We start from the raw sequence: 21,187 nt of genomic DNA, 5'->3' as shown, positions 1-21,187 counted from the left end.
AGCACTTGCCTGTCTGGACTTGTGACTCGACTGTAGGCCTACTCGTTATGACTTGACCCAGAACTTGAATTGGAACTTGTCTACAGTACTTATAGTTTGTGACTTGACTTGGGAATTGCCAATTTTGGGATTTGCTTCTCTGAACTTGACCCTGGACTTGTCTGTCTTGATTTGCCTTAGAACCTGATTTAGGACTTGCCAAACTTGATTTTGGACTTGCCTGTCTCAGCCTGGGACTTGACACAGGAACTTTTGACTTCCTGAACCCAACTTGGTTTCACCTGTGCCTGCTGGTCTGGTGGCCTTGAAATCTGCTGGTCCAGTGGTCTCCTGGTCTGGAGGTCTGGAAGTCTCTGTCCTCTCTTTACCTATGTACAAATGTATCATCACTGTTGTTCCCTCCTTCAGTTTCACAGAGCATCCCACCTCCTGGGTCTCCGGTGCAGATTGTACCTCAGTCCATACGCACCCCACCCTCAGACAAGACAAGGAGAGCACCCCCTCCAACACCGCCCAAACCCAGGCGACCAAGTTAGTACAGGCCCGGAGGGCGGGGGTGTGACTGGAGCCTGTCTGCGCTAGTCTGGTTTCCTTCCACCTCAACTCAAAACCATCCCTGCCTCGACCACTCTGTGGTGGAGGGGGGGTTTCCAGTTTTCCAGCATGTGCAGCACCTGCTTCGTCCTGAGCAGCTTTCTCCTCTTCAACAACCCAGAAACTGAGTGACTGTGGTGGCGTTGAGCCTTCTCTGGATGGCGTCAGGATTAAAAGAGGTCCAGTGACTTAAGATAATGACCTCGGGCCAGTTATTTTTTTTCCGTTTTGACTGATTGGTTCTGGTGTCCTTTGGCAGGTTTTTAGAGATGTTTTTGTCCGGTCAGCCCCACATTTAGATCCCAAAGTTCTCATTAGAGCAGTTTTTTGTGAATTACAGCCCGTCAAACTTGTATTCTACCCGTTCTACTTGTATTTGACAATGTAGTCAGAATTTTTTTATGGTCGATAAGATACGTAAAAACTCTTAAGATGCAGCTGATTAACAGTTAATACACTTAGCAAAAAAGTAGGCCCATGGCAAGTAAAGACGTTAAATACTTTGGAGGCTACGTAGCTAAGTGCTTCTTTAAAAGTTTATCATTTCCAATGGCAACAGCTATGAGCTAAAACTAAACGCATCTAATTTATTGATTGTTTAAAATATAGCAAGCAAATATTAGAATATTACCCCCTGGCCTAAAGGCTGAGAAACTCATTACCAGTACAGAACTGGTAGAGTTCAATGCCCAGCTTTATAGCTAGTGTTTCACTGACTGTGAGCAAACTGCTGACCAACCCTTTGGTGTGCATCCATAAAATCAAAATACTGATGTTTTTTATTGTCGTCCAGAGAGGGCTTCTGAGTGTGTGTGTGTGTGATGGGTCAAGTCATGTCAACATTTCGAAGTAGCAGCAGCTGGGTTGGATTGGATAGTCAACATCCAACACCTCAAAAACTTTGAAGTAACATGATGAATTTGTTAGTGGAGTTGAATTTCTCTGATTATTTTTTGGTGGGAAAAACATGCAAAAAAATAAACATTCATGTTCTTTTCTTTTCAATTAATTCTTTTTTGAGTAACAACTAATGAGTGAAAATAATAGTGTTGATAAAACCTTACAAAAAAAACTAACAATTATAAAATACTTAATGTAAACAGTAATTACAATTAATTATAATTAAGAGCCTCTTAGTGCCTCTTTATTATTTCTGGCCCTTCTGTTTATTTGATGAGACTGAATGCGTCCATTTATGTGACTATTACACACATTTACATTCATTGTCCTCATCATTATCATCGCCTGCTTCAGCTTTCCTTCCTTTTTCTCCTCCAATCACTGCCAGTGACCATTCTTTCTCCAGCTAACCCTGACATTCATTTTTATACTGTTATTATTTTATTTGATATAAACCTTTTAATATAATACACTGAAATATGCTATTTGTTTAAATGTGGTTTAAAATGATCTGAAGCTCTCTATGCCGCTTTTTCACAACAAGTTCAATTTTCTTCATCTCTTTGTTTTGATTCTTTTTCACTTGAAGTCATGAACCTGCAGTTATTTGTTCTTTGGACTCATCTCTGGTTTCATCTCGTCGTCATCTTTGCTGCTTTTCCCTTTTAGCTTCAGCAAACTGCTTCTCTCAGCACTGATCAGCTGACTAACAGAAATAAATGTGTCTGTGTGTGTGAGTGTTTATCCCTGTTTTATGACTTTGAGTTTTAGACTGATAGTATATTGTAACGTGAAATTATTATGATGTAAATTCTCACTTTTACTTTGAGGGTTAGTCTAAGATTAAATCTTGGATTCGGGATTGAGAGAGTACGAATGAGAAATATTATATATGGTTTATTGCTAATTTAGTGTTTAAAGAATATGGATTCATATTCCTCATTTAAACCCAGTCAATGAAATAATTGGTCTTCTCAGTGGACCAGTAGTTTTCCTCTCTGTTTTCAGGACGCCTCTGGGTGAGATAAACTCCCATGATCACAGAAAGATAAATGGTGGGCTACTGTTTTCTGAATAAACGTCCTCTACCAGGCTAACCTCAGAAGAGACGGACAGAAGTCAGATACAGTGTGGACTGGACATATGATAGAATTAGTTTTATGTTGGACCTAAGGTTCAGATTTAGGCTGATTTAGTGATCGAGTGTCTTGAATGAAAAATACAATACAAGAGGGTGTTTGTGTGAGTGTTTGCTAGTTTCATTATTATCATTTTAATTTCACCTCCCACTCTAACCATTGTCCCACGTCTTCTTCTGACTGGTCCGACAGCCTGTAACCCGCATGCCTGCAGAGCGTCGGGCAGAGGTCTGCAGCCGAAGGGTCTGAGGGTGAAAGAAGTGGCAGATTTTAAAGTTTACACTAAAGGAGCTGGCAGCGGAGAACTCAAAGTCACCGTGAAGGGACCAAGTAAGATGCCAAGACTCTGAAACTCAAAAATACGTATCGCATATCACCTCTGAAAATTATTTTTTTTTTTTAAATTTTGTTGGTAATTTTTAGCCTTTAATTTAGTTTAAGATGCAGTTTAACTGTACACAACAAACGTCACTGATTGTGGTTGATATTTTTCTTTTGAATCTAGAGGGCCTTGAAGAGCCAGTGAAGGTTCTTGAGATGGAAAACGGCCTGTATGAGTGTAATTATTACCCCATCATGACAGGAAAATACATCGTAACCATCACCTGGGGAGGACACAGCATTCCACGGAGGTGAGACTTTCAGCTGGGCTTATTATTTTGATTGTGTTTGTTATTCACCCGAACCACAAACTCTGACATGCAGCTGATCCAAACAGGAAACTGCGAGAACCTGATCCAGTCATTTTAGTTGGAATGCCATAAAAATGTAACTTTTAGTTGGGGGATTTAGTTAAAGTAGACTTTTATAGTTAGCGATGCCATGTAAACACAGAAGGGGACCTACTATAGTGCCTAGAGGTACTCCAGAGGCTCAGATTTGTGGAGAATAATATTCTGTAGCTTTACATGGAGCACAGTAACATGTTTACTTGAAAGTCTGGGCTTTTTTGAAAAGATAATGATGACATGTGATCAGTTTGTGCTCACATATAACTTCTTTCATTGACTTAAATATCTTGTTTTGTCCAAACAATAGTCCAAAAATCCAAAGATATTCAGTTTATTATTAAATATAACAAAGAAATGCAGTGGATCTTTCTATTTGAGAGGCTGGAACCAGTAAATATTTATTTTTGCTTGAAAAATGAAAAATAGATAATTGAATAGATTAATTAATTAATTGAAATCCCTATATATTATTTCAAGATGTGTTGTAATTAATGTTATCTTAAAAGAAGATTTTTATTACTGATATTTGTAAAGCTTTTCTGCTATGTCCAGATTAGTGCAATTGTGGAAACACTAATTTTATTCAAATTACATAGTTTTTGGAATTAAAATGTTGAAATATGAAAATATCTTATATCTTTATGTCTATCGGCATTTTTAGTAAATATGTTTATACTACTGTGCTTCTCATGTCAAATCAGTTAAATCTTTGCATGTAGTGTAATAAATTACTTTTATCACATTTCATCTCAATCTTTCCGTCTGGGATTATGATGATATGTGTGTTGTGGTTTCAGTCCATTTGAAGTACAGGTGAGTGAGGAGGCAGGGTCTCAGAAGGTGAGAGCTTGGGGTCCAGGTCTGGAGACCGGTATGGTGGGGAAGAGTGCTGACTTTGTGGTGGAGGCCATCGGGACGGAGGTGGGAACACTTGGTATGTAACAATAAAACACAACTACACAAAACACGATAACTACACACTCATCTGCTGCTCCAAAAGATTAACTGGTGGTTGCTGGTCTGAAACTGGCTCAGAGAAGCATACAGTAAGGAAATAAGTAAATGAGACAGACAGACAAACAAACAAACAAAAAAAACCCCAAAAAGACAATTGTACAGTCCAAGAACTGGAAGTTACAAAAATCAACAACAAAAAAAGGATGTAAAAGGGGTTTTAAGCTGCTTTTAAAAGATGGGGCTGATTTGAGAAGGTAGAGAAGGTTTACTGAGGCAGGTGAACAAGGTGTTACAATAGTCGAGGCATGAAACAATAAAGGCATATACTTTTATTAAATCCTCAGGCTGAAGGAAGGAATCTTTTCTGGAAAAAGCAGGACTGAACCAGATATTTCACATGAAACTCAAAATTAAGTTGGAATGAAAGTAAAAATACTATTACAATTAAAACAGAGATGCAGCAGGTTGTCGTCAGCATATAAGCGATAAACGATGGCATAGAAATATTGGACAGACAATACATTATGTAAAATTATGGACAGGAAATGGGAGTTTGAAGTTTCGGGGAAGTGTTGGCTCTAAATGTTAATTTTTTTTTTTTCCCTGCAGTGGTGAAATAGTGACCTTTCTGCTAGTGCCACCATCAGGATGAAACTTCCACTTGTACACATGAAATATTAATATCAAACACGCGGGTTACCATAACATTTACTGATCACATTCCTGCTACCCAGAGGATGAGCAGTTTTGATTTCAATGACCCCATGACCTTTCACCAGCGCCATCCTCAGAAGAATCTTTACAGTTTTAGTCCCCCGGATACATTACCATAAAAATACATGTTTCAAATGTTTAACCATTTTGTGTGCAGGTTTCTCCATCGAGGGCCCCTCTCAGGCTAAGATTGAGTGCGATGATAAAGGTGATGGATCATGTGATGTTCGATACTGGCCGACTGAACCAGGTGACTACGCTGTCCACGTCATATGTGATGATGAGGACATCAAGGACAGTCCCTTCATGGCTCACATCCTCCCTGCTGCCAACGATGTCTTCCCAGAGAAGGTTATACCACGACCTGAATGAGTTTAAAATGATTTCACTCATATTTCATTGTTAATTATGATGTGTTGAATATTTTCACCTCCTCAGGTGAAATGTTACGGTCCTGGTCTGGAGCCTCTGGGCTGCATCGTCAACAAACCTGCTGATTTCACCATCGATACCCACGGAGCCGGCAGAGGAGAGCTGAAGCTCTATGCTCAGGTGAGGATTCAAGACCCGACAGAAGTTTTTAGGATCTTCTAATCAAGTATCGTTCATCTGTTATGATGGCATTTTTGATAGCAGCTAAGTGTGTTTGTGTTTTCAGGATGCAGAGGGTTTCCCCATCGACATACAGATCACAGATAACGGAGACAGCACCTACTTCTGTGTTTACATTCCCACAAAACCCATCAAACACACCATCATCATCACCTGGGGCGAAGTCAACGTCCCCAACAGCCCCTTCAGGGTATAAAACTGATACTTATTCAGTTAAAGATTCACACATTTAAGTCGCTGAATCAGTAAATTCAACACGGGAGAAAGGAGAAGTGTTGATGATGCTTTTAATTGACGTCAATGCAGAGGAGGAAAAAAAGATGTAGTTAAGATACAGAAAAATATGGTAGAAGTGAAACATTAAATTAGACTTGTGTTAAATTATTAGAATTATTATTATGAAAATAATTAATAAAGTTTATTTACATAGTGTAGCACTTATCGAAGTCAGCAAGAGGACAAACATGAAACAATAAAACTAACCAAGTATAAAAAACAGTAGTAAAAAAGAAACAAAACAAAACCAAGTAAACAGTAAAACTTTAAATCAAATAGCAAATACAAATACGTATATGTATGAAGAAAAAAAACACATAGAAACAAAAACCACAGAATTGTTATAACTCATTTATAGATAGACTATTTTATTAATTCCAAAGGCATAAAACACAAAAACAAACAGAAAAGTGAGGTCAATAAAAAGAAAAATAATATAAAATAACAAATTGAATAGTATAGTATATAATAAGTATAGTATAGTGAACAAGTAAGCTTTAAGTTAGTTATAACCTTAATTTTTGTAATAACTTAGTTATTAGATTTATATAAGCAGATGCAACAGTATACAAAACCTGGATTACTTCAATACCAGTTGTCTGTTTTTTTGAGAAAACAATGACTAATAACTATTTGTAGGTACTACTGATGTAAATATACGAATAAATCACCTATATTGTACAATTGCATGTATTGTACATATATGTAAGTATAAAAATGGCTATCATTTGTGGGTAGTTACATTCATATTCACATATACATTAATTTGTATGTTATGGATCAGGTGACTATAGGTGAAGGCAGCCATCCAGAGAATGTGAAGGTTTACGGTCCAGGTGTGGAGAAGACTGGACTGAAGGCCAACGAGCCGACGTACTTCACTGTGGACTGCAGCGAGGCCGGACAGGGTCAGACATGGTTGTGGTCCTAAAGTCAGACCTGTCTCACGTCCAGTTATTTTTGAGAGTTTAATGACTGTTTTTACTCGCAGGCGATGTCAGCATCGGGATCAAATGTGCTCCAGGTGTGGTGGGACCTGCGGAGGCCGACATCGACTTCGACATCATTAAGAACGACAACGACACGTTCACAGTGAAGTACATGCCTCCAGGTCCCGGGCAGTACACCATCATGGTGCTGTTCGCTGATCAGGTGAGAGCGGAGAGACAGGTAAATCATTTCTGAAAACATGCTCGGGCAAAAGGAGACATTAGACAAACCTCTCACCTTTACTGTTAAAACAGGAGATTCCTATCAGCCCCTTCAGAATAAAGGTGGATCCTTCCCATGATGCAGCTAAAGTCAGAGCAGAGGGACCTGGACTCAACAAGACAGGTGAGCTGGTTTCACACTATAACTCAGACAAAACACAAACTATGAAATATTAATGCACAAAATCTTACAGAGCCAGTAGGAGGACGTGAGGGTTTTTTAAGTAATAATTTGTTTTCATAATATATTTACTTTGTGTTTACAAATTTGGTATTCTGTATTTGGGAATACTTAATTTGTTTGCAGAAGTTTAGTATTTTTTATCTTACTTTATATGTACACATAAGATTTTAATAATTCCTGTGTGAATTAAATTTGTCTCTTTGTTGTCATTGGTGCACTGGAATTACTTGTTTTGCTAAATTCAGTAGTCCGTGTTTTGGAATGACACAGATTTAATTTGTTATTCATGCTCTCAAATTACTTTATTCGCGCACATAAATTTAGTAGCCATTCTTTCAAATTAGTAATTTAATGCACAAGAAGTTACTGAGCTTCCTGAATTATTTCATTTACACACAGAATTTTATTTTTGCTCTTGAATCACTTGATTTCGCTGCATGAATTATAGCGTTATTCATGCAAAAATGAGCCTCTGATTGGTTTTAATACAGATTTGATTTTGGACACAGACACACGGAAATAGTTTTAACTTTGCCTCGTAAACAAAATTGTGTTATGTTTCACATCCTTTAAACATACAGTACGTTTAATTGTTCACTATAGGTAGAGCATGAATTACGATCATTTGTGCAAAGTGATATCTCAGATTGTTGGATATAATTTTTTTTTCCACTGACACTCTGCAGGCGTTGAAGTGGGTAAACCCACCCACTTCACCATTTACACAAAGGGAGCCGGTAAAGCCAAACCTGAGGTTCATTTCACCGCAGCAGCTAAAGGTGAAGCTGTCAGAGACTTTGAGATCATCGACAACCACGACTACTCCTACACCGTCCGCTACACCGCAGTCCAGCAGGTAAAATTACACTTTATTTCTGTCATTTATGATGTGTGAGCTGTGTGGTGAACTTGAGTTAACTATAGTTTGTGTTTCTCTCAGGGGAACATGTCCATCACTGTTTGTCACGGAGGAGACCCCATCCCTAAAAGTCCATTTAACATCAGTGTGGCCCCCCCTCTGGACCTCAACAAGGTCAGAGTTCAGGGGCTGAACAACAGTAAGTACATCTGAGTCTGCACTGGGTGTTTTTTTTATTATTATTTTGTAACTAGGAGGAAATGAGAAAACATTTGTTATACAGAACCAAAAATCGTTTCCATACAGAGAGTTAAGTTCAGGTTCAGTTCAGGGTGACGACGCCATGAGTGATTCTGGCTCTTGTCAAAGGTCATAAGTGTTTTTACTTTTTCTTCTTCTTCTTTTCCCCATAACCAATGTCCTAAACTATAGAACATTCAGCTGCAGAATAATGCTGCAGTTGATGTCCATTCGACTTTTTGCTCATTAGCATAAGCAGTTTTGAGAGGCTGCTTTAGCTCTGTCATTTCCCATGCAAAAATCAGATATTTGGCCATGTATGTAAATTACATATACTGTATAGTATATTGTGTATGTCAAGGGGGGACTCTGATCAATATCAAAAAAATAACATATATGTACTTACAGTATATACCACAAATATAGAAAAGTGTCTCTGTTCTGTACACATGTGTATATGTACATTCACCCATCTGAAATAAAGAAGTTAATGTAATGAAACATTATTTTTACTACTTTTACTTCTGTGTAGGAAAAAAACAATAAAAGATATTTAAAATAATAATAATAAATATTTAGAAAAAACAAACTGAACATTGTGTACGGCTCTTAATAATCACTGTGGCTCAAATAATACTGATTCGTATTGTACATATTCCTATATTGATTAATGAAGTCATATTTTCATAATACTAGTCAGATTGTATGAATATATTACACCATGTATGTCAATACATATTTAATGTTAAATCTATGGGTTGCACTATACTATATTACGTGATAGATTAGAAAAACATGTGTGCCTACATCAATATTACTAATATATACAAAACACATATGTCTGCCAAATATGAGCACACATAGTTTGACAGATAGGTAAAAAGCAGATATTGAATCAAACAATTTGTCCATATATTTCATTTACCATACTAGAGGAAAATCTCTGAGACCTAAGCTAAAGCTTTCCAAGGCTACACTTTTACAGCAAAACATTAAAAGTCTGACAGATGCAAAATTTGAACACTTCATTGTCACAGTAATCTTTCAAACGTGTTTGTTTTTCTAACTGTCCTGCTTGCGTATCTCTGTACGTACAATTCAAAGAGGTGGATGTTGGGAAGGATCAAGAGTTCACCGTCAGTACTCGAGGGGCTGGAGGTCAGGGAAAACTGGACGTCAAGATCACCTCCCCATCACGGCGACCGATCCCCTGCAAGCTGGAGTCGGGCACAGCCAATGAGGTTCACACAGTGAAGTACATTCCTCCAGAGGAGGGACCGTACAGAGTGGATATCGGCTACGACGGAAACCCCGTCCCGGGAAGCCCCTTCACTGTGGAGGGCGTCATGCCGCCCGACCCTTCAAAGGTGAGTTAGATTTACTGTGAAAAGGTAAAACTTCAGACTACAGCATCCAGCTGCAGGAAGCATTTGACATTATTTAAAAAGATAATTTCATAAATTCTACTGAAGTTGTGTGTTTAGTAATTAAATGAAACTGTTTTTATCCCAAAGTTCAACATGAGGATCGGACAGATGCCCTATGATCTGTTTTCTGTAGCACATCTTCAGCAACAGAAATATACACTTCAACTTACAACACATTTAAAGTATGTATCAAACACTCAAACCGTGTAGCCCTCAAAGTAGGGCTGGGCGATATATCCAATTCATTCGATTAATTAGAGGGTTTGTGTTTTGCACAATGTATAAAATGTCTACAATGTAAAATTGAGTTGTTATAATGACTGCAAATAGTAATGTGTGATGATGTCACAACAGTCTCGTAACCTGCTTGCAGGACCGTCGTGTCTCCAGGTGGAGGCAGAGAGGAATTCATGACTCAACAGTTAATGGATTCTAGTTCTGGTGCCGTCTGTCTCTACCTGGCTGCAGATACCACTTAGCTTAGGTTTGCATATGGATCTAAAAAATGTAATGTCTCCACCATGGTATTGTCTTCCCACGTTCGTGAATTACAGTGAATCGTCCCTGAGCTTGAAAAATTATTTCTGATACCTACCGAAACTTCACTGTTGCCCCTAAACTATTGAAGAGATAGTCATAGTATGTGTCATGTCTGTGTTAAACTCTTGGAGAACAAAAGTGAAATAGCTGGAAGTCCGACTGTGGAAGGATTCTGAGACAGTGGACCCCGAGCAGAGATGAGTTGCTTGCAGTAGTTTTGACATATTGCAGGCTTTCCTTCCTTCCTAACTGTAAATAGCTGTTGTTGGTTGAAAACTGCAGCTTTACTCCAAAGTTTCTTACCACAGCAATCCTCCTCACAGGTGCCATACGAAAAACTGCAGCACAAGCTATTCATAGGAAACGTGATGCATTTGTTCTTAGAGCAAAGCTACTCTGCAGCCAAAAATAATACATTTGCAACACTAATTTTAACCTGGATTAAACTTAAATTTAACATGGAAAAACATAAACAAGAATATAATTTAAATTAATATCAGATCATAATTGGTTTTGTCAGATGCTTAGTACCAAAGGACTTGGATCAGGATAAGGAACAAAAAAACAGGTTTGGGTCATCACTTTTTTTGATTGTACACTTTGACTTTTGGTTTTGGGGCTCCTGGCCCCATGGAACGGGTCCCAGTTGGCCCAGTTGATTATCGATCCATGCTGAGTTCATATCTCTCTGAAACATTTAGAGTCTGAGTTTCAGACCTTAGACTGAACGCTAACTGGTTCTACATTACTAAAAACTTCTTTCAACATGTCCTCGTGTTTTGTGTCTTTTTCCTGAACTCTCCAGGTGCGAGCCTACGGTCCAGGTCTTCAGGGTGGTGTTGTGGGTAAACCAGCCCCCTTTGCCATTGATACCAAGGGGGCGGGTACCGGTGGTCTGGGTCTGACGGTGGAGGGCCCCTGCGAGGCCAAGATCGAATGTCAGGACAACGGTGATGGATCCTGCTCGGTCTCCTACCTGCCCACCGAGCCCGGTGAGTACGCCATCAACATCCTGTTTGCAGACCAGCACATCCCCGGGTCCCCCTTCAAGTCTGTCGTCCAGTCTGTGTTCGACCCCACCATGGTGACAGCCAGTGGCCCCGGCCTGGAGCGGGGCAAAGTCAACGAGGCTGGATCCTTCACGGTGGACTGCTCTAAAGCGGGAGAGGCTGAGCTCACCATCGAGATCATCTCAGAGTCTGGAGCCAAAGCTGAAGTTCACGTCCAGAACAACAGTGACGGGACCTACTCCATCACCTACATCCCCCAGTTCCACGGCATGTACACCATCACCATCAAATATGGAGGACACGCTGTGCCCAAGTTCCCCATCCGCCTACAGGTGGACCCGGCTGTCGACACCAGCGGGGTGAAGGTCTACGGACCAGGAGTTGAACCCAGAGGTGAGGGTTTAAAGAATTTTTTTTCTACCAAGTCACAGGGAAGTAGGGCTGAGAAGTAGGGCATATCATTTTTACACGAAAATGATATGACTGATGTGTATAAACTCTAAGACATGCAGCCTGGTTTACACCCACACGTAGTTGGGCTACAGATTCCTAATTCTTTGCTGTTCTGTGGTCTGTTTTTATGATGACGGCACTCTATCTAGTGTGATCTGGTTTGGAGTCAGCTCTCAGTGGTTTATTTACTGGCCTTCTGACTTCTCCAGTATAATTTATGACAGTAAATAAACTTTCAGCAGTGCATTTGCAGCTGTGTAGGCTTAACTTTCCTCGTTATGTTTTTCTTCTATTTTGAGCCGACTTGATAATAGAGTACTTGTTGACTTTAGGCCGTTCTTTTCTGATGGATGTTCACGTGAGATTTAACTGAAATGTTATAAGGACGAGGCTATGACGTCTTTAAGCCAAACAGGGAGAGAACAAATGGACCGATCTCTCCAAAGTAAAATCTATAACCAAAAAGAAAACAAGGAATGAGAGCACTGATATGAGGCGCCTCCCGCCCCCTCGTAGCCCTCCACCCATCGCTTCCATAAATCATGAACTACTGGCGCTTACACAATCAGTTGGGCAGTATGTTTGACAGCTGTCCTGAAACAACCTCTGGGTGCTCCCCAAAAACCTGCCTTTATTTTATGCAATGTAGGTTATAACCATGAAGAAAGTAATCAAACATCCTACCAAAGACGTTGTCACTTAAATCTGGCTTCTGGTGTTCCCGTTTACTTTGACATCACATCTACGTGTGGTGTTAGGATGGAACCTAAGAGAAATGCGTCGGTGGAGCCTTCGTGCTGGGTGTGTCAGTGGATCAGTCTACTGCAAAGTGAAGCTGAAGTTGTCGTGCCTGAGTTTTATCTTTCAACAAGAGCCTTTTTTCCATTCAACAAAATAAACCGAGCGTCTTCTGAGACACACCAGTGTGAAATTAACAAAACCATAATTCAAATCTGGAAATATCTGAGCGAAACATAACAAGACTAAAGGACAACACATGCCGGGACAGTATGATGTGTCCATTAGTAAATAATGACCTGGTTTAATAAATTGGTATTTAGTGCTACTCTGCTTAGGTAGGCTAATTAGCTTTCAGTCAGACTACTGACTCATTTATGTGGGACAACAAACTGAGTTACATCAAAATAGATTTTCCAATTAAAGGAAACAGGCAGGAAAATGTAGCTAAGTTTATCTCTGTCTAAGTCTTTCTGTCAGAAAGTCAGATTCTGCTCCGTTTTAGTTCAGTCAGAAAAGGACACAAATCTCTTGGTACTCAGGAAGAACTGAGGTTTGATTCCCAGGAAAAGTTTTCTTCTCCTCTTACGTGTCCTGATTTTTGTTTCTTCTCCACAGGCGTCCTGAGGGAAGTGACCACACATTTCATCGTGGATGCCCGAGCTCACTACAAGAGCGGCGGCAGCCAAATCAAAACCTGCATCTCCAATCCATCAGGCGCTAACACTGACGCCTACATCACCGACAAGGGAGACGGGACCTACAGAGTGGAGTACACGCCGTATGAGGACGGTGAGGAGCCAGACTTCGTACTGCATGTACTATTATGTCTTGTTTACTCGAGATAGGAGACTGCGGTAAGGCAGCTTTCTGGAATGTGGACGTGTTTGAGCTGAAAATGCCTCAGTCAGCAAACTGAATGAATCTCACCACAGCCAATCAACAGAGCCAGAGAACAGGCAGTGGCAGGGTTTGCTGCTGGTTTATGGAATGTTTGTTCCAAAGCAACACATCATAATTGTGAAATAAAATTCCTTTTGGCTCTAACAAAGCCTCTGTTTTCGCTCTGCCACAGTAAAGAGAAGGGGGCAAATGAGGCATTCGTGGCTTTAACACTTAAACTTGTGGCTGCCTAATGATATCACCATGTTTAGGACTCTGAATATCGTAATCAGCTCTGCCGTCACAAACTAACTTGAAGTAAAGCGCAAGCAAAAGAAACAGATGAGGTGTTGCGAACACAGTCAGGCGGTAGTGACTGTGACATAAACTGTATATAAAGGCTGATGAATGTAGAGTTTATCAGTTGGAATGAATGGAGTCAGGTCTCTCAGTGCTGCGTGACAGTAAAAGAAGAGCAGAGTGAGAGGAGGCAGGGATGAACTGATGGTATTAATAGCTGCAGCCTCTCTGCTCCCAGCAGATAGTTTTCCACTGATAGTAATGTGTGACATGTCGGAGCCCACTGCATTGTGGGACGGAAATACTCAGCCACACTGGTATTTTAAGGAAAGGTGTGTCATCTTCTGTCTGCCTGTTTGAAACACAAATACAGAAAAAATACACACTTTTAGGCTTGTGACCGATTTACGGAGTCACGTACTGACTGCGGTCATTCTAGCAGCCTCATGGATGCCCGGTCGTGCCATGAATTGGCAAAGCAAAATTGATCCATGTGTCCTTGCAAAATAGGGGGCTCTGGAAACGTAGTTACCACATAGTGACCATTCAGCAAGTTACTGTGGCTGGAGCGCAAAAAGCTAACATGCTGGTGTTAGCCCGCCACAGTAGCTCGCCAAGGTAGCTGGCTCACTGCAGGTTAGATACACTACCAGACTGCAAAGTATCCAGCTTGATTTTTAACTGGATATTGAGTTAAAATCAGTCAAATGTGTACCATGGGCTGCGGACGATGCTGCATCCCTGCTGTGGAACAGAGGAGGTTTTGTTAAACTGGATGGAGACAAACATCCTTTACTTTGGACTCTCTAGCACCCTGTTCCCTCAGAGGTTTGTACTGTCAAGACAGTTTGTCGTTGATCCAAAATTTGCCATCAACTTTAATGGCGTTTGTGTCGAAATGCTACCAACACTGTTGAAATTAACTGATTTTGGTCTTCTGTAAATGTGGTGTGACTGGACCCTGAAGCAGTGGAAAAGATTTGATCCTTCTGCACGTCTCTTTATCTGTCTACAGGTTTGCATCTGATTGAAGTGTTGTTTGATGAGGTCTCTGTGCCTAAGAGTCCGTTCAGGGTTTCGGTGACCGAGGGTTGCGATCCCAGTCGAGTCCGAGCCTATGGTCCGGGTCTGGAGGAAGGACTGGTCAACAAACCGAACCGCTTCACTGTCGAGACCAGGTAATTTCACTGTGTAACCTCGTGCACCGTAAATCTTGGAGCACTCAAATCACACAAATCTGAACATTTCCGACAGTTTTGGCACATATTAAATCCTTCGGGATCTCCCTCTAATTTCCCATCCCTGTGGTTTCTTCCTCAGGGGTGCAGGCACCGGGGGCCTCGGCCTGGCCATTGAGGGTCCATCTGAGGCGAAGATGTCGTGTAAGGACAACAAAGATGGCAGCTGCAGTGTGGAGTACATCCCCTTCACTCCTGGAGAGTATGACGTCAATATCACCTTCGGAGGCCTACCTATCCCAGGTAATGGATCCATCTCATTAAAACCCAGGGCTCTGACCTGTGGGGTTGGGTACGGTTTAGATTTTTACACGTACCAAGACCAGGTACAGAGAACTGCATATTACCTGATGGTTTGTGTTGCAGGAAGCCCATTTCGGGTCCCCGTGCGAGAGCTGGTGGATCCCAGTAAGGTGAGGTGTTCAGGACCGGGACTGGGAAGTGGAGTAAGAGCTCACGTCCCTCAGACCTTCACCGTGGACAGCAGCAAGGCTGGAGTGGCCCCCCTGGAGGTTCAGCTCTATGGGCCAACTGGTAAGACCACAAGAACAATCCTGATTTGTCTTCTTATACTGTACCCTGTAAGAGCCCTCCATGGACTCTGGCCTTTAGCGGTGCATTTACTGAGTTAGCTTTTTACCCTAGCAGAAGTAGAAGTGGACAACTGACGACATTTTTCTATTTGATAAAAATCCAAAACGCAAACCGTCTCTAGGGACAGGATTCACGTTAAACATCTTGCGGTTTCTTCTCAGGTGTGGCCGAGCCCATCAACATCACCGACAATGGTGACGGTACTCATACGGTGAACTACACTCCTGCTAACGATGGCCCGTACACAGTGTGTGTGAAGTATGCCGAGCAGGAGGTCCCTCGCAGGTCAGTGCTGAAGAGATTAGTTTGCAAGCAGGTCCTGATCCTCCTAGTTGAGGTCTAACTTCTCAAACTATCTCCTCTCAGTCCTTTCAAGATCAAGACGCTGCCCGCTCATGATGCCAGTAAAGTTCGAGCCAGCGGCCCAGGTCTGAATGCGTCCGGGGTTCCTGCCAGTCTGCCGGTTGAGTTCACCATAGATGCCCGAGATGCTGGAGAGGGACTGCTCACTGTTCAGATACTGGTGAGTCACAGCTTCCTGCCCTGACTTAGACAAGGTCAGAAAGACTAGATACAAAAAGGGTTACGCCTTTTTTTAGCCTGTATAGAGTTTGTAGTGTCTTAATTGTTTTCCTTTTTGAAAACTATAGATAAAAGATGTGGCAACCAAAATTTCAAGGTCAAAAACAAAAAGGCCGTTTCTAAATGTGTAACAAGGATCTAACATAATTCTTGTGAGGTACAGGGAGGTGGTGTGAGATTATGCTGCAATTTTTCTTCAATTTGAATATTGAATCAAAGATACTAAAAAACAAAATAAGTTTTAATTTAGCAAATGACAGTGTGCAGGTATTTTTTTGTTCTTTTGTGCAGATAATTACCACTCAGCATCAGCATAGACAGTCTAGTCTGCGCGCCCCTCATATCAGAATTTATGAACAATGAAATGTTGGACCAACATTTTCTCACTTAACGGGATTTGCCACAATGAGTGGATTCTCTTGGAGTGAGGTAAATCTGCACAGAACTTTTGCACAATGTTCAACTTTTGAGAATTTTTAGACTCAAGTATAAGAAGCTGTTATGTAAGAACAGTAGGAACTAACACCTCCTCTGTTTCCCTTATAATTGGGACCAAACTGCGACAGCCTTTCTAGGAAACTTCCTGATAATTTGTAGCTAAATACCAGCTACTTTTTAGGAAAATATGAGGAAAGTGTCCAGGAAATGAGCTGGAAAATACGGGACCCATACAATAAAGCATTATTGTTATGTCTGTAAAATTTAAAACCACAAACTGTGGATTATAAAATACATGTAGTGCTGTATTGCCTCTGAAATGTAGAGGAGCGGAGGCACAAAGTGACATGAAATGGAAATACTCAAACACAAAATTTGTACTGAAGTCCAGTATTTGAGTAAAAGTACTTAATGACTTTCTAGCGCTGCAGTAGAGAGCTGAGGGACGCTGGATACCAGGTAAACAAAACACAAGGTTTTGATTTTCCTGAATTTAGGTCAAGCTCTGCGACTGAGTCAGGGAGTAATGTAAGAAGCGCCGCATCCACAAGCTTTCCGTAAACACATTGTGGTTCTGGCGTGATCAGGCACTAAACCCCGAACTGGAAACAGTAAACGGTTTCTAATCATACATGCATTTGAGCTCAGGTGATGGAGATGTAAGCTGCTCTTCTGAAGAGTTTCTGTGTTACTGACTCTTTTAACCCCTGATTCAAACTCTCCATGTGACGTCCTGTTCCACTGCTGGGGGCTGGTTGCTGTTGCTGCAGGGTCCGGATGGGTGCAGGCGGGAGGCCTCTGTGTTTGTGGAGGACTGGGGCAGGAGGGTGTGGGAGACTCATATTGTAAAGAAAACCATCCCCTTCAGTATTCTTAAGAGAGGCTGTGTAAGGCCCCGCGCTCTTTCACCTTCCTCTCTCCTTTACCCCCCCCCCCCCCCAACACCCTCTTACCCTTTCTCCCTGCCTCCCCCTTTATATAAACCAACGATCCAATACTTCAACCCAGATTTTAATATTTACCTCTAGGAGGGACTCATCTGACTCATCAGAGTTCAGAGAGTCGGGTCTAGTTTTTCTGCCTCATCCTCCCTGTGACTCTGAGGGAGGATTTGAAGTTAATTAAATGTATTTAAAAGCTCGATACTGATACGAGCCGAAACTTTCACAGGCAATATTTGCTGGGCTTAAAGCCGACTGTACAACATGACACCAAATCCTCAAATTTTTTGGCTTAAAATTTCATAAGATTACCAATTAATAACGAGGTAATTAAGGCGCTTTAATGTAGGATTTACGAGGATACTTAAAGGATAAAGTATTGGATTATAATATATTATACATTAAGGTAATTTGATGAATTATCTGCACAGTTTAAGGGCTTTTAAAAGGTAAAAGGGGTTTAATCACTTACACTTTTACTGACACTTCAGCTTTCATCATTCAGTCCTGACACTTCAAACTGAAACTTTATCTTCTTTCAGTATTTCTATTTTAACTGCCGCTTCATCTGTTTTAAATATTTTAATGACAACATTTCGCAGCAAGTGCATGAACACTTCCTTCAGAAAATGCAGCCAGTCTGATTTTTTTTTTAATTAACATGACAATTCAGGGATGACTTTTGTGTTATTTGGTCAATTTTAAGAGGTAAAGCCCTTTAAAAAAGATCCTTTGTATATTCCAAATAATTTATCCATTTATAAAACCATGATTTGTGGTGAAATGGGGGATTTGCAACTTAATTATAAATTAGCCCTTTGAAGTTGCACATCGAGGAGAACCAGTCATGCCATTTTTGTACCTTAAACCACCTTAATACAGGTAGAGAACCATAAAAATTTTGTACCCAAATTTACCCCAAATCTGAGCGAACTTGTTTGATAACGGAGTACTCAATAAAAATCCCTTCAAATATCAATAAGTAGCAGCTGAAGATATTTCAGAGCCCCAACATAATCCAAACTTAACCTTAACCTTAATAACAGAAGAATATCAAGGACAGTTTCAAATTACTTATTGTATTTTATGCCTCCACCCGTCCTCCCCCTCTCTCCCCCCTTTGTGGTCTCCATGTGGACTGACCTCCATTCAGTTTGCCTAATGAGCTAACAGACAGATGTGGTTTTCAGTTCTCCACTAACCGGAGTGCTTCGTAAGCCTGCCTCCATCCATCCCTCCACCCTCCTCTGCTGCATTTATTAGTTAGATCCTGTGTGATGTGGAACGGATAACAAACACATGATCAATACACGTGAGTGCTGTGAACACCACTGGTCTCAAACCAGCAGCCATCGAGTCCAGCTGCTGCAGAGTTATTCTCGGCAAACCCGATTTTTGTCAGTCTGGAAGCAGAGGTTTCAGCAGCTGGTACCTATGGGCCAGCAGCGGAACATCATGGCGAGCCTGTGAATGACACCAGAGGGGAAAGTGGCCTAAATAAGTCGAGCTGTGGACACATTACCGAGCTTTCTATGAATAGGCCAATACTTCTAATAACTTAGAGCAGATTTGAGTTTTTTTCCATGTCAAGGTGGAATAAGTTCAAATTTAAACATAATTTTTTAGCCACGAGGGCAGATCAACAAGTTCTGACTGTGACCTCTGACATATTATCAGATTATATAAATTATTATGGCAGTTACAGAGCAGCATGATCCTTCATCTGGATCTGGTGTCTGAGTCCACCTGATAAATCTAGGTCCAGTACTCCCTCTCTTTTAGCTCTGGTTTTGGTCTCCACCAGCTCCTGAGGGAAACATCTGGCTCTTTAGCTGCTAAATGCTCCACTGTGTTCACCAGCTGCTCTCTGACTGGGTCTGTCTGCTGTTTGCTGCTGAGCAGGTAGTGGGCAGTGACTTTTGCATTATTAATTTTTTGTTCTGTTTACGAACTGCTGTCAGTAGGCTTGATACCGGGCCCTGCTGGCTAGTAGATACCTCACCCAGCCGATTCAGTTCTGTGGGTGCTTCATAGCAGGACGACATTTCGTCCTGCTATGAGAGATGAATTCAGGGCATCAGACCACAAGAACTCATAAGACTAAATATGGCACATGGTAGGAGACCACTGATGTGCAGTACTTCACTCCACAGCAGTTTTTACTTTAGTTTAAACATATACACACAAACCCGAACACACCACTAACTTCATGTCCGTGTGGCTCCAGGATCCGGAGGGAAAACCCAAGAAGGCAAACATCCGGGACAACAGAGACGGGACGTACACGGTGTCCTACGTACCGGACATGACGGGACGGTACACCATCACCATCAAGTACGGAGGAGACGAGATCCCGTACTCACCGTACCGAATCCACGCCCTGCCCAGCGGGGATGCCAGCAAGTGTCTGGTCACAGGTCAGACTCCGCCCACCGCCGCTCTGTCAGCCAATCAGATTTCATCACCTGAGACTGTCGCGGTATCACTGACTCTGTTGTTGTTTTCCTACAGTGTCAATCGGAGGACATGGACTGGGTGAGTTGTACTAAATCAGAATTATCCTTCAGTTCTGTGGGTCTATATCTATCGTACCGCTGAAGGTATTTGATTCACTTCTTCGTCTTCTGTCCTCGACCATGCGTGTAGCTGCACGGCTCTGCAGCGACCTAAACACACTTCCAGCTAAGGTTGAAGACAGCGGTAGGTCTTTGTAGTTTTTACTGGAAACAAGTGTGAAACCGTGAAAACAGCACCGGATAAGACACAACAAATGATGGTGATTATAAATCAGAAAAAAGGTGATACCACAGATGACAAATTGCACTAAAGCTATAGTAAAAAATGTGTATGACAGTAACAAGAAAATTGGATTCAAAACTGGCGGGAAGAAAGAATGTGTTACCAGTTCATCATGGTGATTAACGTAGTAAACAAATACATGGTTACAGCAACGGTACAAGGAAGGTTTGAAACTGTGGTAAAATGTATTTCATTAATGTAAAATCAATTCAGCAACGGGCTGCAACATGGTCAGTTTTCATTCTGTTTATCAATCACTGGTCAGGAGGACTTTTCATGACTAGCGTCCTGATTTGTCCTCTGTCTTGTCAGGATCTGGTATCGGCCCGACCATCCAGATCGCCGAGGAGACGGTCATCACCGTGGATGCAAAGGCTGCTGGGAAAGGTAAAGTCACTTGTAAGGTGTCAACTCCTGACGGAGCGGAGCTGGACGTGGACGTGGTGGAGAACGCAGACGGGACGTTTGATATTTACTACACGGCCCCCGAGCCCGGGAAATACGTCATCACCATCCGGTTTGGAGGGGAGCACATTCCCAACAGCCCTTTCCATGTGGTGGTGAGTCACGAACCTGCAGAAACAGGCAGGAAGATGAGTGGTTCCCAGTCTGTGAATAACAGGATCAGTTTAATCCTTCAGCTAAAGCTCACCATCGGTGGTGGTTTATCAAGCCCAGAGACACTGGTGACGATGGTGATAACAGTGGAAAACATGGATTAATTTCACAAGGTCACAAGCCAATTAGTTTGGGAATCACTGGATCATTAGATTAATATTCAAATGGTAAAATTAACAGAATTACAACATGTCTTTTAGCATTACTTTC

At 41.4% G+C, this 21,187-nt stretch overlaps 1 protein-coding gene across 1 annotated transcript in view; it reads left to right on the top strand.

Annotated features, from left to right (window-relative positions):
• The window catches only part of LOC120803742 (filamin-C-like), a 37,694-nt gene that overhangs the window by 1,238 nt on the left and 15,269 nt on the right, over nucleotides 1–21,187 (top strand). The window contains exons 2-25 of the mRNA XM_040152582.1: nucleotides 409–531; nucleotides 2,826–2,963; nucleotides 3,139–3,265; nucleotides 4,162–4,298; nucleotides 5,193–5,386; nucleotides 5,474–5,587; nucleotides 5,694–5,837; nucleotides 6,708–6,831; nucleotides 6,915–7,075; nucleotides 7,168–7,258; nucleotides 8,005–8,174; nucleotides 8,259–8,376; nucleotides 9,522–9,784; nucleotides 11,190–11,787; nucleotides 13,204–13,377; nucleotides 14,783–14,945; nucleotides 15,088–15,248; nucleotides 15,372–15,539; nucleotides 15,761–15,884; nucleotides 15,966–16,122; nucleotides 17,390–17,506; nucleotides 19,788–19,977; nucleotides 20,072–20,095; nucleotides 20,672–20,919. Of these exons, the coding sequence (XP_040008516.1) occupies nucleotides 409–531; nucleotides 2,826–2,963; nucleotides 3,139–3,265; nucleotides 4,162–4,298; nucleotides 5,193–5,386; nucleotides 5,474–5,587; nucleotides 5,694–5,837; nucleotides 6,708–6,831; nucleotides 6,915–7,075; nucleotides 7,168–7,258; nucleotides 8,005–8,174; nucleotides 8,259–8,376; nucleotides 9,522–9,784; nucleotides 11,190–11,787; nucleotides 13,204–13,377; nucleotides 14,783–14,945; nucleotides 15,088–15,248; nucleotides 15,372–15,539; nucleotides 15,761–15,884; nucleotides 15,966–16,122; nucleotides 17,390–17,506; nucleotides 19,788–19,977; nucleotides 20,072–20,095; nucleotides 20,672–20,919 (4,028 nt within the window). The remainder of the gene's footprint in view (nucleotides 1–408; nucleotides 532–2,825; nucleotides 2,964–3,138; nucleotides 3,266–4,161; nucleotides 4,299–5,192; nucleotides 5,387–5,473; nucleotides 5,588–5,693; nucleotides 5,838–6,707; nucleotides 6,832–6,914; nucleotides 7,076–7,167; nucleotides 7,259–8,004; nucleotides 8,175–8,258; nucleotides 8,377–9,521; nucleotides 9,785–11,189; nucleotides 11,788–13,203; nucleotides 13,378–14,782; nucleotides 14,946–15,087; nucleotides 15,249–15,371; nucleotides 15,540–15,760; nucleotides 15,885–15,965; nucleotides 16,123–17,389; nucleotides 17,507–19,787; nucleotides 19,978–20,071; nucleotides 20,096–20,671; nucleotides 20,920–21,187) is intronic.

This window comes from Xiphias gladius, chromosome 2 (assembly GCF_016859285.1).
Source record: "Xiphias gladius isolate SHS-SW01 ecotype Sanya breed wild chromosome 2, ASM1685928v1, whole genome shotgun sequence".
Lineage (NCBI taxonomy): Eukaryota > Metazoa > Chordata > Actinopteri > Istiophoriformes > Xiphiidae > Xiphias > Xiphias gladius.
The sequence above is the reverse complement of the archived record's forward strand: the minus strand, read 5'-3'. Positions and strand labels throughout refer to the sequence as shown.